Genomic DNA, 20,583 nt, shown 5'->3' with positions numbered 1-20,583 from the left:
GTCCAACTTCGCCATGTTCTTGGGAAGAATTCTAACTATATAAAGATATCTTGATAGAATAATAAAATCACCAAAGTTGGAAAAAACTTCTAAGATAATCCAATCCAACTGTCCATCTACCACCAATATTTCCCACCAAATCACGTCCCGCAATACAACATCTGACCATTTCTTGAACACCTCCAGAGTTGGTAATTCCACCAGCTCTTTGGGCAACCCATTCCAGTGTCTAATCACTCTCTTGGGGAAGAAGTATTTCCTAATGTCCAACCTGAATCTCCGCTGGTGCAACTTGAGGCCATTCTCTCTTGTCCTATTGCTAGTCACATGGGAGAAGAGGCTGACTCCCACCTCAGCACAATCTCCCTCCAGGTCACTCCTGAGCTTCCTCTCTTCCAGCCTGAACAATTCCAGTTCCCTCATCTGCTCCTCATACGGCCTGTGCTCCTGACTCCTCAGCAATTCCATTGCCCTTCTCTGGACATGCTCCCAGGCCTCTATGTCTTTCTTGTAGGGAGGGGTCCAAAACTGAACACAGTACTCGAGGTGCAGCCTCAGCAGTGCTGAGTACAGAGGAGACAACTATTTCCACCTGAACTGTGGGGGGGTTTATTCTGCTCCCCATCCAAGACCTCCAGGTCAGAGAGTAGAGTACCCTGAGGATAATTGGTCTGACTTTTAAAGATAGAGGTTAAGAAGGCACTGGGAACCTCAGCCTTTTCCTTGTCCTCAGTGGCCACGTTCCCCACCGCACCCAGTAAAAGATGAAGATTCTCCTTAGCCCTCCTCTTATTGTAAATATATTTGTAAAAAAAAAAAAAAAAAAAAAAAGTTTTTTGTTCTCTTTTACCCCAACGGCCAAGTAGAGTTCAAACCAGACTTCTGCCTTTCTAATTTTCTCCCTGTACATCCTAACAACTTCTTTGTACTCTCCTTGAGTTGTCCATCCCTTCTTCCACAGGTGGTAGATTCTCTTTTTTTCCTAGAGCCTCAGGAAAAGCTCCTTGTTCATCTACGCCAGTCTTCTTCCCTGCCAGTTCATCTTGTGGCACTGGGGGATAACCTGCTCTCATGCCTTTAAGACTTCCTTCTTGAGGAGCAACCAGTCTTCCAGTAACCCTTTTTACCCTTCAAGACTGAATCCTAAGGGACTCTCTCAACGAATGTACTGAACAGCTTTAGAAACTGTGGAAAACAGCTAAGCATAGGAAGAAGCTTGCCAACACTGCTTTCTGCTTCTGACAGTATGGTGAAGAGCGAACTTTTCCACATGGATGAACTCCTCTTTCACTACGTCTTCAATGTGCAGGCATAGAAATGTCTTCAAGATCACGATGCTGTCTTTTAATGCCTCTTCTATCCAACAGTATCTGAGCAAGATAAAAAGGCTGATTTTTGTTCCCTGCTTCTGTTGTTTGTGCTATAGCAGCCTCCAAGACTGCTGCAGAGCCAAGGAATGATGGGCTGTTTTTACAGCCTCAAATTTTGGCTTGAAAGAAAGTGGTTCATCATTAGCACGAGCAGTCTTTAACTCACTTGCTACAGGAATGCTGCTGTGTGCCCAATCTCTGATATCAATTGTAACAGTGGGCACAGAACATCACCCTTTTCTTCTAGCCTTATCCATCTAGATAAGGATTAATCAGTATGTACAAACGCAAAACATAATTCAAGGGATGAACATCCACTCTCACACACTGTTAAACTTTTTTATTATTATTTTTTTCACTGTAGAAACTGGGAAATTATATCCCCCTCTTAGTTTCCTCATGTCAGCTTTCCAACATTAGGTTTTAAAGCTTTTTGCTAAAGTTAAAAATGTTCTCCTACTATAAATCTTGTGTCAGCTCAAAAATACCGACTATTTTTCACTCACTGAGTTGAGCCTCGTTCATGAAGATTGCTTCTGGAACAATGCGACAGATTATGAGTTCTAGCAGGGAAGCCTAAAATAAATCCTAATTGAAGTGCAATAGAGTATGACTCTTTTGAAAAAGAAGGAATAGAGAGAGGCCAAGGTTATTCAATTAAGGCTCCTTCAAGCTTTTTTCGCACTGAGAAGCATAGCTTTGTGAAAAAAAACAGTCCCTTGACAAAGTTCAAATGTCATTCTCTTTCTGAAAGAGCATGCAAGTGAAAACTGATTATCACCAAATTGACATTAATAGAGGGGAATTTAGAGAATTAAAGGCTGGAAGGATCATCTCATGAAAGACTAATGGAGTTAAATATCATAGCTAAACATTTACCAAAGGGAGCATAACAATCTACATGCTAGGAAGGAAATGTTTACTGAAGAAATAAGAGGATTGGCTCATGCACATGGATACACACAAATAGTAATGAGAGTTCTGTGGACAGTAGGCTCTCTTTTTTCAGCATGAATTGAGTTCTCAACATTTGTTTTACTTTACAAGAGCACATTTAGCTTTAAATATTTTATTTTCAGCCTGTTCTTAATTTTCAAAACAAGAAGAGTTGCTCTGAAAGATGGATGGAAACGTGTCATTCTGAAGAAATCATCCATCAGCATGTTTGAATCTTTACTCTTTGTCCTACAAGACATTTAAGTCAGAGCAATGTGAGCCCTCCATTTTGCAGGGCCTGCATTTTTTTGCTAGAAGACTTCTATGCTAAAATGCCAATATTAACTAAGGAAATGACTTCAGCTGAATTTTGCAGTTAGTGGTCAACATATATGCAGGCATTCTTCACTTAGGAAGCTATTCGTAAAGGAAATGACAGAAATATAATTTTTTAGAATCCAATTGTGCACTGGACCAGACACTGAAACCCAAGCCATGTTGCTCTGAGATACATTCCAGATTTCAAAACTATCTTTAGGTTTCACAGTCTTGTGAAGAACAAAAGCTGATTTATAGCCCCTGAAATCTCAAGTAAATGTGGGGCAGCTCAGACGATTTTTAGGGCTATCTCACCACTGTGCCATAATAATTTTTTTGACAGTATTGCTTATCATAGAACCACAGAATCATAGAATGGCCTGGGTTGAAAAGGACCACAATGATCATCTAGTTTCAAACCCCCCTGCTGTGTGCAGGGTCGTCAACCACCAGACCAGGCTGCCCAGAGCCACATCCAGCCTGGCCTTGAATGCCTCCAGGGATGGGGCATCCACAACCTCCTTGGGCAACCTGTTCCAGTGTGTCACCACCCTCTGAGTGGTGCCTTATGCTGACATCAATACAGACTGAAGGAATGCTGATACACAGATATCACTATCAGGGCTACACCTGTGTTGCAGCCACTGCTGAGCACATGGTTACACAAGCTGGGATGTTTCAGTGGTGGGATAACCTAACCAGGGTTCCAGCCGAATTGAAGGAACTGAAGAATGTCTGAGCATTTTAGATTAGGCAAGAAATGTCCACATCTACCCACAGGAGCTTCTCTAATTCACTTTTTACTCTGCTTACCTTTAAGTTCTGAAAGATTTCTACAGGGATGATGTAGAACAGAAAGCAGAAATTCAGAAAAAAAAAAAGTGGTCTGGATAACCCTGTTTCATTTAATACCAATTTTATGAAGTGCCTATTAGAAGCACCTATTAAAACCTACTAGAAGATTTGAGCTACCTGCCACAACTTTGTTTTTAGAACTGACATTTTTTGACATTCATTCATGTGCAGGAAAGCCAAGCCCATAGCTTTCAAACAAAGAAAGCCAAAGCAGCACAGAAATGTTTTGCTTCACCAGTGCATGCACTTGAATATTCCTTTAGGACAGAGCTCAAAGAGAAATGTGAAGATACTTATATCAGATAGATAGGGCTTTCTATTGCTGTCACTGATAAAATCAGTTGAAACTGAAACACTGGGCCAAAATTATGAATCACTGTATAAGAACATTACATCACATAAGAGAAAGTGAAATTATACATCTTGAAATACAAACATTGCTTTTAGCTCCCCTCATAAAATGCTCTGTTGTATGGGCAGGCGCACCCCACATTTTCAAGTCTCAACCCATTTCGGATGTTTAGATGAAAAACAATCATGGTTATAGCTCGTGAGCCACATTTGCCCAAGAACAGAGGAAACGATCTCTTGGATAAAATTAATTGTGAAAATGAACTCCTGTAGTGTAGTGGCATATTGATTTTGTCTCAGATCCCTTTTCTCTTTCAGGAATCAAATGGAAATCCATCTCGTGCCCTTGCTCCCATGACTGTCAGAATCCAGGTTGCCCTGGAGACACAACGTCAGATTTGCAGAAGCAGAGCAGAGGCATCAGCCCTGCGGCCCTCCAGGGACTGTGCTGCTGAAATTCTTCTGCGGGCCTCCTTTGACCCTCACGAGCTTGCAGACAAAGGGAGGCAGCAAAGTATTTGTAACACAAGATGCTACTATAAATTAAACATTTACTAATGACAAATCAGAATGACGAATTTAAAAAGCTAGCTTCCTATTTCTCTGCATGCCTATGGGAAAGCTAGTAATGTTTTTTTTAGCAGCACGGCCACAGGCACTGTGTATTTAATGCAAGAAAAGCAGCAAAAGCTCTTGTTCTTGTGAAAACGTGATACCAGATAGCAATTAATAGCACCCTGGATACAAGGATATACCCAGTTGAGACAGTCCTTAAATCCACATACATTTCTAAATGAGCCATTCATCTAGAAACACTGGGTAGTATCTGCTGGAAACAGAAAGTAGAACAAGTCTGCCTCGCAGGATGAGCTTGCAGCCCATCCACAGAGGGATGCAAATCTCTCAGCAGGTCAATACATTATTTCCTCCGTCACGTATAAGATTTGTTGTTTCTGCCACTGCACTGTCCTGTTAAATTACTGAACAGGAGGCTCTCTGAGAACAAAAGCCTGGTGCACATGACATCAGTGTGCACACATACACACGCTGAGCCGCAGGATAAATGAGAGCAGCGCAGCTCCCTCCCTGCATCACCCAACAGCAAATTGAGCATGGAGTGTGGAAATGAGGACGGCAATGAAGGAATCCAGGAATACTGACTTGTTTGTTGTGTAGGCACTAGGAGCTTCTGCAGAAATCTGGAAAATGGGAATGGGTTAGAAGAAAAAAGTTTCACGCCGCTGCTAGAATTTAAAAAATGGCATATGCATACAATGGAAAGGAACAATAGTGCTGCTCTGCAGAGAATGGACCCATAGTCCCTGCAGGGGGATTGTGAGTGGTGCTGGACAGAAAGACAGTAATGGGCATGAGTTAAGCATGATGAAAAGAAGGAGAGAGGCAAAAAAAGATAGCTTTAGAAACCATGTTACAGTTTGGAAAGAGACAACAGAACTGTGGTGGTGCTGCATCACAGAAATACAGAAATAAAAAATAAAACCTTTCTCAAACATATCTCATACACTCCATTTTGATATATAAATGCAATTAAAGAGACCCATGTTCAGCACTGACATTAGCAAAAAATGTTAACTGCACAGTAATATTTACCCAAACCAATATTCATTGTGATCCTTTATTTGCAATCTCCTCAGGGCAAACCACAATCATAATTAATAATGCTATTTAATAACTTAATAATGGGGCAGAGGCAGCTAATATATTCATGAGTGAGGTTAATGAATGAGAACAGGTCAATAGGAAGGCACAGATAAACATTTCATGAAGTTTTTTAGGAGCTTCCCCAGTGGCAGTGAATCAGGTATGATCTGCTTGGGACCTTTAGTGAGCAGAAGTAATAAAAATGAGTAAATAAAAATCCTTCCATACAGATGCAAAATAATATTTTCTGCTTTTTATCATGACCTCGCTTTCAGCTTTATTATTATCATTATTTTTTAATCAGAAATAAATGTGTTATTTTTGGCAGTGATTCTGCATGATATACAACTCAACCCGTTTGGAAACTCAGTATTATTATTATTATTATTTATTTATTGGAGTTCTTTACCTCAGTGATCTATATACAAAAGCCCGCTCCCTGTCTTGACAGGTTTACAGTGTAGGTTCATTTAGTGCAAAAGAAGTAATGAACAAAGACTGTGCAATCAATTTGCCTTCTAAAAGGTAAAGCCTGTGGTGTTTCTTCTCATTCCCACACCCCCCAGCTTGCATAGACCTACTGTGACCTGTAAATGGTGTTTTTCTAAACAGACAAAAAGTCTTTGCTGTTGTTCTTAAGCAAGTAGCAACAAGCCAGGGCTTACCATCACTATCAAGTTACTGTAACTTACTGTGCTGTTTGAGCATTTGAACTGTGGTAGCTAGCATGGCCTCAAGGTCTTTTTACTCACTACAAAGCAAAATGCCGTAGTGTAAAACCATCTTGGAGGTGAGCTGGGCTAACAGCAGGCACGTGGGTACCTGTAATGTGCTTCAGCAGCTGAGCAGTACCTTGTAAGCTGAGTAACTCCACTGCTTTTGATTGCATGCTCTCAATCCACCCGGGAAGAAGATTAGGAAAGGAAGCTGACAAGCTCTGTCAGAGCTGTAGGTGCAGGGACTGAATGAAGGCAACATGGTGCTGCTGCCTCCGTACTTGAAACAGCAGAGGGGATGTTGCCTGCATCATTCCCCTGCTATATCAATCAGTGCCCATAAAATGGTTCACACTGAGATACTGGGGCACAGGGGCAGAACTGAAAGGTGAAAGCAGGTTGCTGTTCTTTAACCCAGCACATCAAGACAAGTCTTTAAGTGTACTTTTATCATTCTATACTTGGAATAAGTTGATAATACACATATATACAAACACACAATACATATACATGCCATACATGATTAGCTGCCATGCAGTAACATGCTTGGTAGCATTAAGATGCAGAGCGTTGTTCCTCCCGGATCTTGAACATCCAGTCTGACTCCAGCTGTGAACATCACAGTGAATTTACAGAAACCAAGAATGATGAAAATCATGGTGAGGTTTTCATGAGATAACTGGATCTTTATCCAAAAGAAAAACTGTGGTACTACAGTAGAAGGGGGATAATATTTCTAATAAAGTAGGAGCGTTGGAGGAAATGTTTTTAATATATAATTACATTCAGAGGGCAATATACTCAGTACCAAGTCTTTCTCTGACAAGTGCCATTCAGAAGTAAAATAAAAGCTTTTAAAATATCTGTTCTTGCAGCGGACAAAGAAACTTTTAATTTTGTGAGTTCTGAATCACAGTTCAACAAAATGAAAAACAGATTTCTCTTCAAGCACCTATATCGGAATAACATGGCAGATGATGGCACAGGCAAAAGTGCTCTACAGTGCTTTGCAAAATTCTGTTTGAAAACCCAAACACACACAGCAGCCAAGGATGGAAGAGCAAAATGAGCGAGCACTGTCCTCTAGTGGACAAAACACCACCGAACTTGAAGAGAATGGGAAGTCTCACTGTTCACATGTCAAAAACTATCACACAGAAGCAACAGTATTAGAGAATGGTTTGAGTTGGAAGGGATCTTAAAGGCCATACAGTTCCAAGACAACTGCCATGAGCAGGGACACCTCCCAGTACATCAGGTTTTCAAAGCCCTGTGCAACCTGGTCTTTCGACATCTGTTGCAACATCTAGAGGCAAATTTTCTATGGCCATAAGAAAACAGCGCACACTTTGAGTGTATAAGGAACATAAGCATGCCAACTGCTGGTCAGAAAAATTAACTGAGGCTACATCCTCTCTCATTTTTTTTATATTTATTAAATAACTTGGCACTTCGGAACTATCTAAGTGAACATTAGCAGAGCACGACTGATTTAAAGAAAAAAATTCTCAGGAAACATGAACATACATGCTATCTTATCTAGCTTATATTAAGTCTTAGTTGTATTTTTTTTACAATTAAAAAGTGTTCAAATGAATAACATGGAATTGTTCATTTGGAACACAATAAATGAAACATTAATATGTTTGCAATATCTTTCTTGAGGGATCTTGCTCTGTCCTACCTTCAAGTTATTTTCTTTAAGCACCTTGGAGCACTTCCTTAAACTAATCCAAACAAAAACAATCCCAGGCACATAATTTCATAATGTAAACCTTTTGCTGAAATTATTACAGTGGGGTGTAACCCAAAGAGTAAATACAGGTTCCCTTTTCTTCATTAGTAATGTCAACTTTAAATTCATTCACAAGACTAATCCAGAAGCGAATTAAGACTTTGCTGGCTTTTTTGTGTGTGTTTTTACTACCTTAAGATAGTGAGGTTTATGGGAAATATTTGATCATGAAGGCAAGATAATAGGGGCTTGCATCTGGCTGGGAACTTGCATCTGGCATTACAGAAGTGCTACATTGCTGTTGTGGATTGTCCTTATTTCCTTTGGAACCTGTCTCACTAAAGAATTATTGGTTCCATACACAAGGCAGCTCTTCTTTCCTCAGAGTGGCAGGGAAGGGAAGAAGCAGGAGAACCTCAAGTCCTTTGTACTTCCCATTGCAAGTTCATGAAACAAAGAAGGAAGAAATTCTGTGAGGAGAGCACGATAACAGGCAACCGGACTTACTGTCTAAGTAATACTTTATATTATGGGATACTATGTCAGTCTTTGATTGATATGAAACCAATCTGTGTACCAAAGTTAATGCCATCACGAAAGTGAGAATAAAATTTATCAGGGTGACATGCAGTACAGAAAGTGATGTTTTGGTTCTGGTCTGTGACAGAATCATCTTGGATGTTCTCAGGAAGAATCCCACCACTCTCCAGAAGAATCCTTCAAAAAAGACAAACAGAAAACAAAACTTTTTTTTACATCTCCACATTTAATGGGAACAGTTTTAAACTGAGACAGGGGAGGTTTAGGTTAGATATCAGGAGGAAGTTTTTCACTCAGAGGGTGGTGACACACTGGAACAGGTTGCCCAACGAGGTTGTGGATGCCCCATCCCTGAGGCATTCAAGGCCAGGCTGGATGTGGCTCTGGGCAGCCTGGTCTGGTGGTTGGCGACCCTGCACATAGCAGGGGGGTTGAAACTAGATGATCATTGTGGTCCTTTTCAACCCAGGCCATTCTATGATTCTATGATTCTGTAATTTACACTATTCAGAAAGAATCTCAAGCACCAACTGAACTAATTGTGCTCATATTGTGGTCAGGACTTTTATTCGTTTTTCTTTCTTCCAACATTAGACTAAAATGATTGCTTTTCTGCAGCCATTAGAAACACTTAATTTGAATATATGTATATATAATCCAAAAACTAAAAGTATGACAGCAAAATAATAGTTGAATCCCAGCAAAGGTTAGTAGATACCTTTCATTCAAAAGGTATAATTTGTTGATCTGCAAAGTACTAGAGATCACTTTAAGATGGAGAGGACCCTCACCATAATGCTGCTGGGCAATGCTATTTTGGTAACTAATGTGGAATTAGCACTGTGAGTTCTTTTGTTTTCATATCTAGTTTACTCAGCACAAAAATAGCCAAAATAAAAAACCTATTTGCCATGGAAATGCACTCTGCAGACTTACCGTGTTGCTCTTCTAATATCAATATATGGAGCTGCAGAGTCAAACTGTCGCACACACTTTGGATCAATTCTGTGAAACTCTTCAGCTGATTCACGAGGAAGTTTATAGCAGCAAGGTCCTACAGATGGACCCAGGACCACAAGGATATCTTTCACATTACAGCCGTATTCAGATACCATAGCATTTACTGTGGCCGTGGAAACTCCTAACAGTGTGCCTTTCCATCCTGTGAGAAATGAGAGGGTGAAAAAAAAAAATCTAAATTTTCTCTTCAACTTTGTATTAAGTAAAAGTATGTTACTATTAAAGATCCAGCAAAAGTAGTGCTTAAAAAATAAACAAATGTCAAGTTTTATATGATGATGTGATATGATGATTACATCATCATTTTATGGAGATTTAAAATGGAGAGGAATGTTTGCATTAGGATTCCAGAGTTTCTTCTTTCAAGTGTCCTTGTTTTGGCAACTAGAACATACCTTACAGCTCCTCTGATCCTGCAACATTTAAAGCAGCTGAGAGAGCTGGGATTGTTCAGTCGGGAGAAGAAAAGGCTCAGAGGAGACCTTATTGCTCTCTATAACTGCCTGAAGGGAGGTTGTAGTGAACTGGGGGTTGGCCTCTTCTCTCGTGTAACTGGTGATAGGACTAGAGGGGATGGCTTCAAGCTGCACCAGGGGAGATCTAGGCTGGACATTAGGAAATACTGCTTCTCTGAAAGAGTGGTCAGGCACTGGAATGGGCTGCCCAGGGAGGTGATGGAGTCACCGACCCTAGAGGTGTTCAAGGAATGTTTGGATTTTGTGTTGAGGGACATGGTTTAGTGAGAGCTATTGGTGATAGGTGGATGGTTGGACTGGATGATCTTGTAGGTCTTTTCCAACTTTGGTGTTTCTGTGATTCTGTAAATGGGGATTTATCATGACAGAAACATGCTACAGTCAGAAGCGTATTTTTGTAATATGTTGCAAATATTTGTACTGTTATTTGAGAAAAAAAGAGGAAAAAAAAAAAAAAAAAAAGAAGGCTTAGGCCTCCAGCCTCAGACTTCACACTTTGACATTATTCAGAATAGGTTGAAGGAAACACGTCTTCGAGTTTTTCTACCTCAATGTGAGTCCTAGGAAGTCTTTGCATTGCAGTGCGAGTGTCTCACTCTGAAGGCCAGGTTATCCTAATAACTTTTCCTGTTTTCTACATCCAAAGACTGAAATGACCCTATATCTGATTGTCTGTATTTGTAGCAACATGTGTTCAAGTTAGACATCAACTGAGGTGGGACTGGACAAGAAGGAAAGGATTTAGGAAAGGAAAACTTTAAGACTGTGAAGATTGTGATGTGGGAATGAGGGTCGAAACTAGGGAGACAGACTGTGGGAGTTCAGACTGTAGATGGGAGGTATTCTTGGAGAAGGCACTAGTATGTGTTTGGGGAACCATGTGGTAGGTCAGAGAAGGCAGGACTAGAAAAATGAAGAGGCAGCAAAGAAAGGAACAACTACAGATTGACCATGTTTTACAGTTTTTAGTGTATGAACACTTAACAGTGTATAGTTTCAAATTCTTAAAACTTTCAAGAGTGGATAAAATTCTCTCCATCTCTTCTTCCCATTATAAACCACAATTTTCCCCTTTCTGCCAGACAGTCATGATAGACTTCGCACTCCTCTTAATTTCCCTGACCTAAACTCAGGGAAAATCTCAGTTGTTGGAGAACAACAACTTTATTGAAGGAACGTCAAAGTCTTCATCCTCTTAGGACGAGTCACAGATCTGTCTTTATTTTGGATAATTTTTTTGAATGCATGAATAACTGTATGAAGTAGATGATTACTCACAAGTTCTATGTAGGGATGAAGCTTCCCACCATATAAAGGTGAGTACTAGCATCAAAGCTGTGAATAAACTCTCAGCTCTGCATTATCCCTGATAAATATAACTTTTTTATGAAATAAAACAGCTCCAACAGGAAAATCTTATCACAGTATACATGATCTAGCCTAACATTTGGGACGTATTCTAAAGTTAGACATATCTCCACTCTGTCACACCCATCCCTGCTTTGGTTTTACACTCATTGTCTAGGCCAACCAAATGTTTCATCTGATCAAAAATGATTTTTGTGGGCACTGGATTTATAAATGTTCTTTACACATGAAGTTTGATGGCGCTTAGAAAATAATTATTTAGTTTTCACACCCAGAAAAAAAAAGTACACAATTATTATTACATCTATGAAATCAACAAATTTCATAGCTTATTAAACAAGCTATTCTCAAAATTAATCTTTTCAATATAAATAGTTAACAGGCAGCGGTCTAAACTGTAATGTAAGCTTTCATCTATTTATTCTCTGTGTACTTTCAGTTGCTAATTTGTAATTCTTTGTCCAAATTTCCCTTAACAGGGGTCTTCTAGTTATTTTGACCTCTGTGATTTAAAGTCCTTACCAGAATGAGCAGCACCACAGACTTTTCTGACAGGATCAGCAAACAGCAATGGTATGCAATCAGCCCCTGGAGCTGCTATTGTAACACCTTTCTGATTCGTAACTATTCCATCATAGCTGTCAGGCTCTGTCTTTCCCATAACACACACAGCATTAGCATGATCAGTCTGTCAAAATAAAAGCACAATGCGTACAGCGGTGAGATAGTAAAAAACATTCTGATTAATGCAACTTGGTTGTGGTTTTGGTTTTGGTTGGGATTTTTCTTGCATAGAAAAATCTCTTCTGCACCAATTGCTATGCATGGAAATCGGGCACTCTCTTGTTCAAATGCCATGCAGATGTATCAGTAGAGAGACACTAAGGAAGTGGTATTGTTTGTTTGTTTGTTTGTTTGTTTGTTTGTTTGTTTGTTTTTAAGAAAACCTGCATTGATTGTTTTTCTGATAACTCTACTCTGTGGTAAATCAAAAGTTAGAATATACTTGGAAGAAACAATGCTGCTCCTCCATATTGTACCAATGGCTGACAGTCTGGATGTCAATTTCCTCATTTAAAGTGCCAGGATAAATGTTTCAATTGCCCTGCTTTTTGCAGGTTCTTACTTAGAAAGATAAAAGTAATACCTACACTTTTAGCCAGTGATATATAAAGGAAGATTTGATTATTTTACATAAACACATTGTTTGATAAGATACCTTGACTCTGTGAAAGTTCTCTGGATTAAATCCTGCAGCATTAGCAAGCCTGCGGAGGTTTTCTTTAACAACGGCTTGTGGATCCCTCCGCTTGGAACTGCTGAAAAGATTGCAGGAGCTTAGAGTTGGTATGTAGGAGATCCCACCTGTCCTTGTGGTGAATCCATGTAGGAAGATGTCATCTGACAAAGCAAGAAAGACAACAAGCAATTGCTTCCAACACAAGACCAGTCCAAATATTACATGGCTTTATACTGAAGAGAACTGAAATCAGACAAAGAAGTTCAGTGCTGCTTTATCTCTTATTCAACTCTGCCATTTAAATTCTCCCTCTTGTTCATAATCATAATTCTCTGAGAGGTTTGAGGAGATGGAGGCCAGGCAGATGTTGCCTGGCTCCTTACAGAGGTGTTGTGCAAACCTAAGAGAAGAGGCAACTCATTCAGGAAAGGAGAATAGATTTTTAAATCAACATTTAAAAATGTTAAAAATGCCCCATCCCTGGAGGCATTCAAGGACAGGCTGGATGTGGCTCTGGGCAGCCTGATCTGGGGTTGGCAACCCTACACATAGCAGGAGGGTTGAAACTCAATGATCATTAAGGTCCTTTTCAACCCAGGTCATTCTATGATTCTATGATTTCAAGGTGGCAAATGAAATATCAGTTCTCAAGTCTTCAAGAATCTCAAACATCTCTTTGAAGTACAGTGGAAGGATCAAGAATTTCTTGCATTATTGGAAAAGTCAAAAGTCCTCTGTTTTTACAGTATAGAGTCTTTATTGTGATCTCATGCACCAAAAAAGAATTGCTGGGTTTCATGATGGGGTGAGGGTTCTGCATGGCAAAGCTGAATCCTGAAAGAAAGCCCCAGTACCGGTACTTGCTGTCTTGATAGTTGATAAGCTTAGTGACACAATCAGAGTTAAGTTTTGAAATATCTTTTATGCAGTTTGATAAAAGTCACAGAAAATACTTGAAACATAATAAAGGCAGATGGCTTTAAGTAACCTTCGTTCCTTTCATTTCCTGGATCACTTCAGACACATTTTTAAGGGAAACGCAGTTCCAAATTTTTGCAGTAGGAAACCTCTGAACCAAGAGACCCCATAAAAGAGACATGATGCAGTAAGCTGGGCTATGTCATAGCAGGGACATTGAGCCATGAGTCTGATTAACCAGGCATGCATGAGGCTGCGGACTGGGGAAAAAGTCCTACCCTGCCTTTCCACAACATGACAATAACTCTCAAAGCATGTAATTCTCAGATAGAGGGGAAAGAGATTTTACTGTCTGCAAAAATGCTCTCTTTGACCTAGGCCTCTCTCTCCTCTGACCATGTTCTGGAAAACATTTGCAGGTCTTTTACTGTATTTGCACTGTCACTTCCCCTCTTACAGACGTGATACACTATTACAATACCACATGGAGATATTTGCTGAGATATTTCCACATCTTACCCATTTTGCAATACCCTTGAAGAAATATGTTCAGGAGCAGTTTACATAAAATCTGTTAGTTGGGATAACACTCTACCTGGAATTAGGGAAGATTTGAGGATGGTGAGCTCCCCTTTCAAGCTTGGCAGGCTTTCCAAGTGCATCTGAATCTCACTTCGGATAAGTGCCACATCCTGAGTAGGAACTGTTTGCTCTTCACTCTCTGGTCCAATTGTCTGCAGATTATTACAATCAGATGCCACCTTTAAATCCTCAAATTCAAACTGGTAGACTGCAGTAAAGAGATGGTCTATATATACTTTCATTAATTCTTTCCTTAGGGAGGGGAGAATGACTTTAATGATGCTTAAGTCCTTTTCATCAAGTATTTGTTTGATGGTGTACAACACAGCCGCTGTAGTCTGAGCACATACCACCTCAAGTCCTTCCTTCATACTCTGGAAATCTCTCAGAGCTGGAAACAAGGATTCTTGTTCACCTTTCCTTTCACTCTCTGGCATCTGGCAACACATGACATAAACAAATGGAGCAGGAGTGGAAGAGCACTTCTCAATAGTTTCCAGGGTATTACGCAGTACTCCTTGAATGTCATCGTGCAAGGTGGCTGGCAGGCTGAACAGATCAATCAGTACTGCTTCCACCATATTCCTGGCTACTTAAAAATTCCTACAGGTAGAAAAAAAAAAGGGGGGGGGTGGGGGGGGAAGGGAGGAGGTAAGGTAAGCTGACACCTTCAGTTTAAATACAGTTATGTTGTTCAAGCAATGCTTTTAATGGTATCACGTAGATAACGTGACAGAGCAATAGTATTTTTTTTAGAATTTCCTCTACTCCATAAAAAGATAATGCAGAAGTAGTATGGCAGCAAAATAAGTTTATGACAGAAAGAAGGGGTGCTACCCAGGGGGACCTGGACAACCTTGAGGAGCAGGCCCACTTGAACCTAATGAAATTCAACAAGGCCAAGTGCAAGTTGTTGCATTTGGGTTGCAGCAATTCCACGTGTGTACAGACAGGGAGAAGAACTCCTTGAAAGCATCCCAGCAGAGAATGACTTGGGGGTTCTGGTGGACAAAAAAGTTGAAGTAAGCCAGCAGCCCAAATCCAGGCTAACTGTATCCTGAGCTACATCAAAAGAGGAGTGACCAGCAGGATAAGGGATATGATTATTCCCCTCTGCTCTACCCTTGTGACGCCCCACATGGAGTTCTGTGTCTGATCTGTTCTATTTGACCTGGGTCCCCTAACACAAGAAAGACGTCGAGCTGTTGGAGCAAGGCCAGAAGAGGTCATGAAGATCATCTGAAGGCTGGGGCACCTCTCCTATGGAGAAAAGCTGAAGGAGCTGGGCTTGTTCAGCCTGTGGAAGAGAAGTGTCCAGGAGATGTCATTGCCTAAAGGGAGCTTAGAAACAGAAAGGAGATGGAATTTTTACATGGGCAGATAGTGATAAGACAAGGGGGGACTGTTTTAAACTAAATGAAGGGAGTTTTAGGTTGGATGTTAGGAGGAAATTATTTACTCAGGATGGAGAGGCCCTGGGGCAGGCTGCCCAGAGAAGCTGTGGGTGCCCCATCCCTGGAGGCACTCAATGCCAGGTTGGATGGGGCCCTGGGCAGCCTGAGCTGGTGGCTGGCAACTTTGCCCGCTGCAGGGGACTTGGAATTGGGTGGGCTTTAAGGTCCCTTCCAACCCCAAGCCACTCTCTGATACTGTGATTCTATGAAAAACAACAGGAAATTGAAATTAACTTACATACTTTTTAGTTTGTCTACCATCTCACCTACCTAAATTTTATCTGAGATCAGAGATGAAAAAGGGCTTGTCCTTAACATTAGATGCATTGAATCACTTAACACACATTAACATACTGATCTTCTTGATCTCTGACTGTCAAGACCTTATGTGAGGGGTATCAAACAGGGAAGTTTTCACAATTTAAGCTTGCTGGGAGAGGAGGAGATTCTAGAACAATTTTTTGGAGGCACTTCATACATTTGCTGCTGAGATGGAGCTTGTATCTGATACTCCTCCTGGCAGTACTGGGGCTGGGTTCTGAATACAGCCACATACTCACAAGATATTTACTTCTGCCCTTCCGCATTACCAACAGCATCAATTTGCTTATTTCTGACTTCTGCTTTGGGGGTTATATGTTAGGTATAGTTCTTCTTCTCAGGACACATAGGAACTCAGCACAGGATACTGAAACTTTACCAAGCAATGCAAGAAATAAACAATCCTCCTGTTTCAGTTTCTGCTAGCTGCTATCATCCTGTAGTACGTAGCTTGTCTTGTGGATTGTGAGATACTTCCATTTTTTATTTTTTGTTTGGTAGCTTCCTTGTACAGAAATGAACTGTTCATGAACACAAATTACTAGTTTACAGGAACAACGAATTTGAGTGTTATGAGTCTTCAAACTTAGTGCTCCACTACCAGAGCCATAGATATCAGATAATGTCTGGGACTGTTCTCCTGTCCCAGTTCTCATTTTCCTCTAACTACACACTCTGGCTTCACAGTATTTCATTATCAAGCAGAACATGCAGTGTCAGTGTGCACTTGAGGCCTATCACCATGGGACACTTGGTGCCCTTCCTGGCATTTTGTAGTTGATAGTGGACCCTAGTTTCTACACTCAAATGAGAGGTCAAATGCTCTTCTTGTCTTAATGGATTGTTTATTCAGAGCAGGTTTTACAGAAAACGTCTTTTGTTTTCTTCATTGTTCTTTCCTCCAGACTGGAAGAAAAACAATCCTGACTGAAAATGGTATTTTCCTTTCTGCGAATTGAACACTTACAAAGATTAATTAGAGACTATCAAAGCTGGTGAGCTGAAAGTATCAAAATGTGACAGCAGATAAAAGCATCTGCCAAGGAATTTACGACTCTTGATTTTGCTCAGGGTATTATTTACACAGAACTGATCACAGACATTAGAGAAAACAGCTTGCTCAGGAAACAGCGTCGAAAGAGGCTCATGTTAAAGATCGCAGCTTGGGAAATCAGGAGATTTCCTTCCTTACCCTGGCACTCTCTGTGGGAGGTCGGTAAGAGTATGACAAGTTCTAATCTAGGTATAGCTAATTGCCCCAGCAAAGGCAGTACAACAGTGGGGTGTGGTAGAAAAATAGATTACTGCTCCACTTCAGATATGTCAATAGAGGAGAGTTAAGTAGAGCTCATGTCCATCCTCATACTTCCCTGTAGAAATACCACTAAAGAAGGGGTGGAAGGAAAGTGTTTGCTGAAGGAGAGGTAACTGCCTGCATAGTTATTAAGCCATCTGTGCATTATCAGAAGTGTGCAGAGGCAGATATTGAGATGTATGCACAGAAACAATGGGGCTGATTCACCCTCCAACCCTTCCAGTTTTGTAGCAGAGGCCTACTGTTTACAGCAGTGTCAGAAGTACATTTGCTTAGAGTTATAGTAGAACTTCATGACTGCTTTCTACGTCCTCCAAACAAAATCCTATTCAAAATACAGCCTTGCCAAGCAAAGCAATGTTTTGGCTTATCAGAAATGCATTCCTGATTATTCAGATTTTAAGCAACACGCTCTACACTCCCAGTGTTCCATGGAGAGTCACACTGCACGTAACTGAATGAAATGCATTTAAAAACGGAGTTGCGCATTTCTGTACACGACGTAAGACAAATACTTGCACCAACTTCAAGTCAAGGCCACTTGTTAACTGTTTCACTTACCCTCTGAATCTCTGTCCGCACAAAAATTTGGACAGTAAAATGATCCTCTGGCACAGACTTCAAGAAAATATAATAAAACATGATGAGGAGAGGAGATCGAGAGTGACAGAGAAAGGCAAAGGTAATATAGAAAAGAAACTGTAAAGTAAAAAAAACCAAGTGGCAGAGACAACCCAGAAAGATGTCTTGCTTTTTAGCAATTTTCAAAAAACCCAGATGTCTAATTCATAAAATTGGTCTAGACAAGATTGCTGGCAACTTCCTGCATCTGTGAATCTTACTGGTCACGGTCACGTTATCTTACAGAAACTCAGAGAAGGAAAGAAATATTTAACATTGCGAAAAAAAAGAGATACCCAGAGAAAACAGATCACAAAAGCAATCCAAGTGAACAAGTACAAGAGCACACTTGCACTAAAATTTCAAAAACAAAGAACTAAAAAGGGAAAAAAGTCATACAGACCTCTTAACTTTGATTAAAATATTCTGCTTCTCTTAACTTAGAAGTATTTAGGTAAGGTGGAAGAAACAAATCACCACTTAGAATGAAAATACTGAACATATGCAATTTTTATCAGTAAACTCGAGAGTTTAAAGCACAGGAATTTACTTACACAGGCAGAAAGTTCTTTCAACCTCTTGAAAGTTATCTGATGTAAGCACACATTGCCAGCTTTATATATATTACATCTCACAGTCAGTCCTGCAGCTGATTTCCACAAAGTGGAAATTCCTATTCTAGGTAAGATTGGAGTGGGAACCTGTATTTCTTCTTCATGATGAGACCCTGCTCTGTTGCTGTCACTGGGCACAGGAAATAACAAATGGCACTGAAAAGCACCCGGAAGCAGCATTAACTCCACCATGAAACCCACTTCAGTCATCACACCTAATTCATTAGCATTGCACAACCTTGGATTCAAAGATGCACGGCATACCAGAGCAGAACAAGAATACAAAGAAGTTAAGGAAGCACTTGCGCAGATTGAGAGATTCCTCTTCTAAGGTACATGTAAGGCAAGGCACATGTAGCTGCATGTTCCAGCCAAGGATTTGGCAGTCAGTCGAGAAAAAGCACATTCAGCAGAACTCAGGGGTTACGAGAGGCCAACCCTCAGCCACAGCCTGCGACATGGAAGGCAGCTTGGCTTTGGAGCAGAGGAAAATTTTGCAGAGCTTAGTATAAAGAGTCTGAGTGTTTGGACAGGGCAATGAAGTGGTCAAAAGGCAAGTGGGGGAAAGAGGAATTTGTATCAGGGTTGTTCCAAACCATTTAGTAATAAATGTGTTTTCTCAGCTGTGTTAAAATCAGTCATAGCAGATAAGTATATGGCAACTGAAGAAACAAGCAAAAAAAAAAAAAAAAAAAAAAAAAGGAGAAAAGGGAAAGAAAATATTTTTTCCATGAACAGAGGAATTTGCAAAGTCTGATTTCCTGCCAGATGCCAATCACTCCTTGGAGGTCCTCTGCCGTTTCTCCTCCCTTTTTCCTTCCAGCACATACAGGGCAAAGGGAGGAAAGCTCAACTCTCCCAGTTTTCTGTCCCAAAGGAAACTGAGGTGGCTGTCTCCTCCTTCAAGTATCCAGGTACCTGTTTTCATGTTGTTTGCAGATAATAGGTATCTTTGAGGCTTTCAGCCCACCGTCAGATATAGATGAAGTAGGATATAGCATATAAATTAACAGTGTGACTTGACAGGCAGAACAACAAAAACACTTCCTTTCCTTTAACCAGACTAAGCAAACGAAAAAAAAACCCCAAACACTTCAGTTACTAGAGTTACTTTCAGTGCCTAGTGCTGAAAAGGGATAAAAAAAAGACTAGAAAACAGCCAAGATACAAACCACACAATGTCAGGATACAAACAACAAATTGGTGTTACTTCTCCAGCTGATGTGCTACATTCAGCTTCCGCCACCTCAAAAAAGGAATGAAATAAACAGCTCATGGGCAGAGATGAGCTATTAAACGATAAAAATGGTTGGATTTAAGGCTAAAACCTTTTCCCCTGAAATTCAGAGGGATCTATGTGGATGTGACACAAGACTATTCATTAAGGAATGGTTGGCCCTCCCTGGCAGATGGTGGGCCGCGCTTTGGGCGGGAAGGGGCAGCGAGAGCTGAGGTGGCTGTTGTGACATTCTGAGGGGTGGGCAGCACAGCGAGAATGTTTCCTGAGGGGTTGGGGCAGGCTTGTTTGGTGTTGGGAGTGTGAAAATTCTCAAGGAGCAGAGTAGAGGAGGGAAGTGACAGTTGACTGGCCAACAGTGGTGACAGCCCTAAAAGCAGATGGTAAAAGTGGTTTTCTAGTCAAGACCACTAATTTTCAGGCACAGTTCATCCATTTTACATTGAATATAATAGTCCTGAACATACACTCATTGCACATTTTCTTCAGAGCTTGGCATCATTTTCAACAACAACACAGTATTTCTCCATTAACGTCTTCTATCTGAAGTGAGACAAAGATGAAATTTTTTTCTAGTCAGTGTTTTGATTTTTTTTTTGTAGTACTGATTTATGACTTACAGTTTGACTTTTTTTTTCTTTTTTTTTGTCTTAAGCTAAGAATAGTTTAATAAATAACACACAGTTACCATATAGTAATGGCAATGATGTAAATATTCAGGCTGAGTATGAAGGTGCGCTCTAAGGACCATTTAGGATTGCTGTATTAAAATACTAAGGACCTGCAGAGAAGCCAGAGAAACCACTGATAATTCGTTTTAAAAATATGCTGGAAGAAAGAGTTTTAATTCTCAGTCACTGCCTTTGAGCATCCACCCACTGGTCCACAAACAAAATTGTGTGTATGCAACCAAACAAAATTTCCCACAGGGAAG

General features: G+C 40.4%; 1 protein-coding gene across 1 annotated transcript; it reads right to left on the bottom strand.

Annotated features, from left to right (window-relative positions):
• Positions 1-5,864: 5,864 nt before the first annotated feature.
• Positions 5,865-18,676, bottom strand: LACC1 (laccase domain multifunctional purine nucleosidase 1). The gene is made up of 6 exons (XM_010728833.4): positions 18,353-18,676; positions 14,101-14,690; positions 12,567-12,748; positions 11,870-12,035; positions 9,420-9,645; positions 5,865-8,660 (listed from the first exon to the last, which is right to left on the bottom strand). The coding sequence occupies exons 2-6, from the start codon at positions 14,666-14,668 to the stop codon at positions 8,486-8,488; spliced, it is 1,317 nt and encodes a 438-aa protein (XP_010727135.1). The 5' UTR covers positions 14,669-14,690; positions 18,353-18,676; the 3' UTR covers positions 5,865-8,485.
• Positions 18,677-20,583: the final 1,907 nt, after the last annotated feature.

This window comes from Meleagris gallopavo, chromosome 1, assembly GCF_905368555.1.
Source record: "Meleagris gallopavo chromosome 1, MGAL_WU_HG_1.1, whole genome shotgun sequence".
NCBI classification, from domain to species: Eukaryota; Metazoa; Chordata; class Aves; order Galliformes; family Phasianidae; genus Meleagris; species Meleagris gallopavo.
This window is presented reverse-complemented; position numbering and strand designations above follow the sequence as displayed.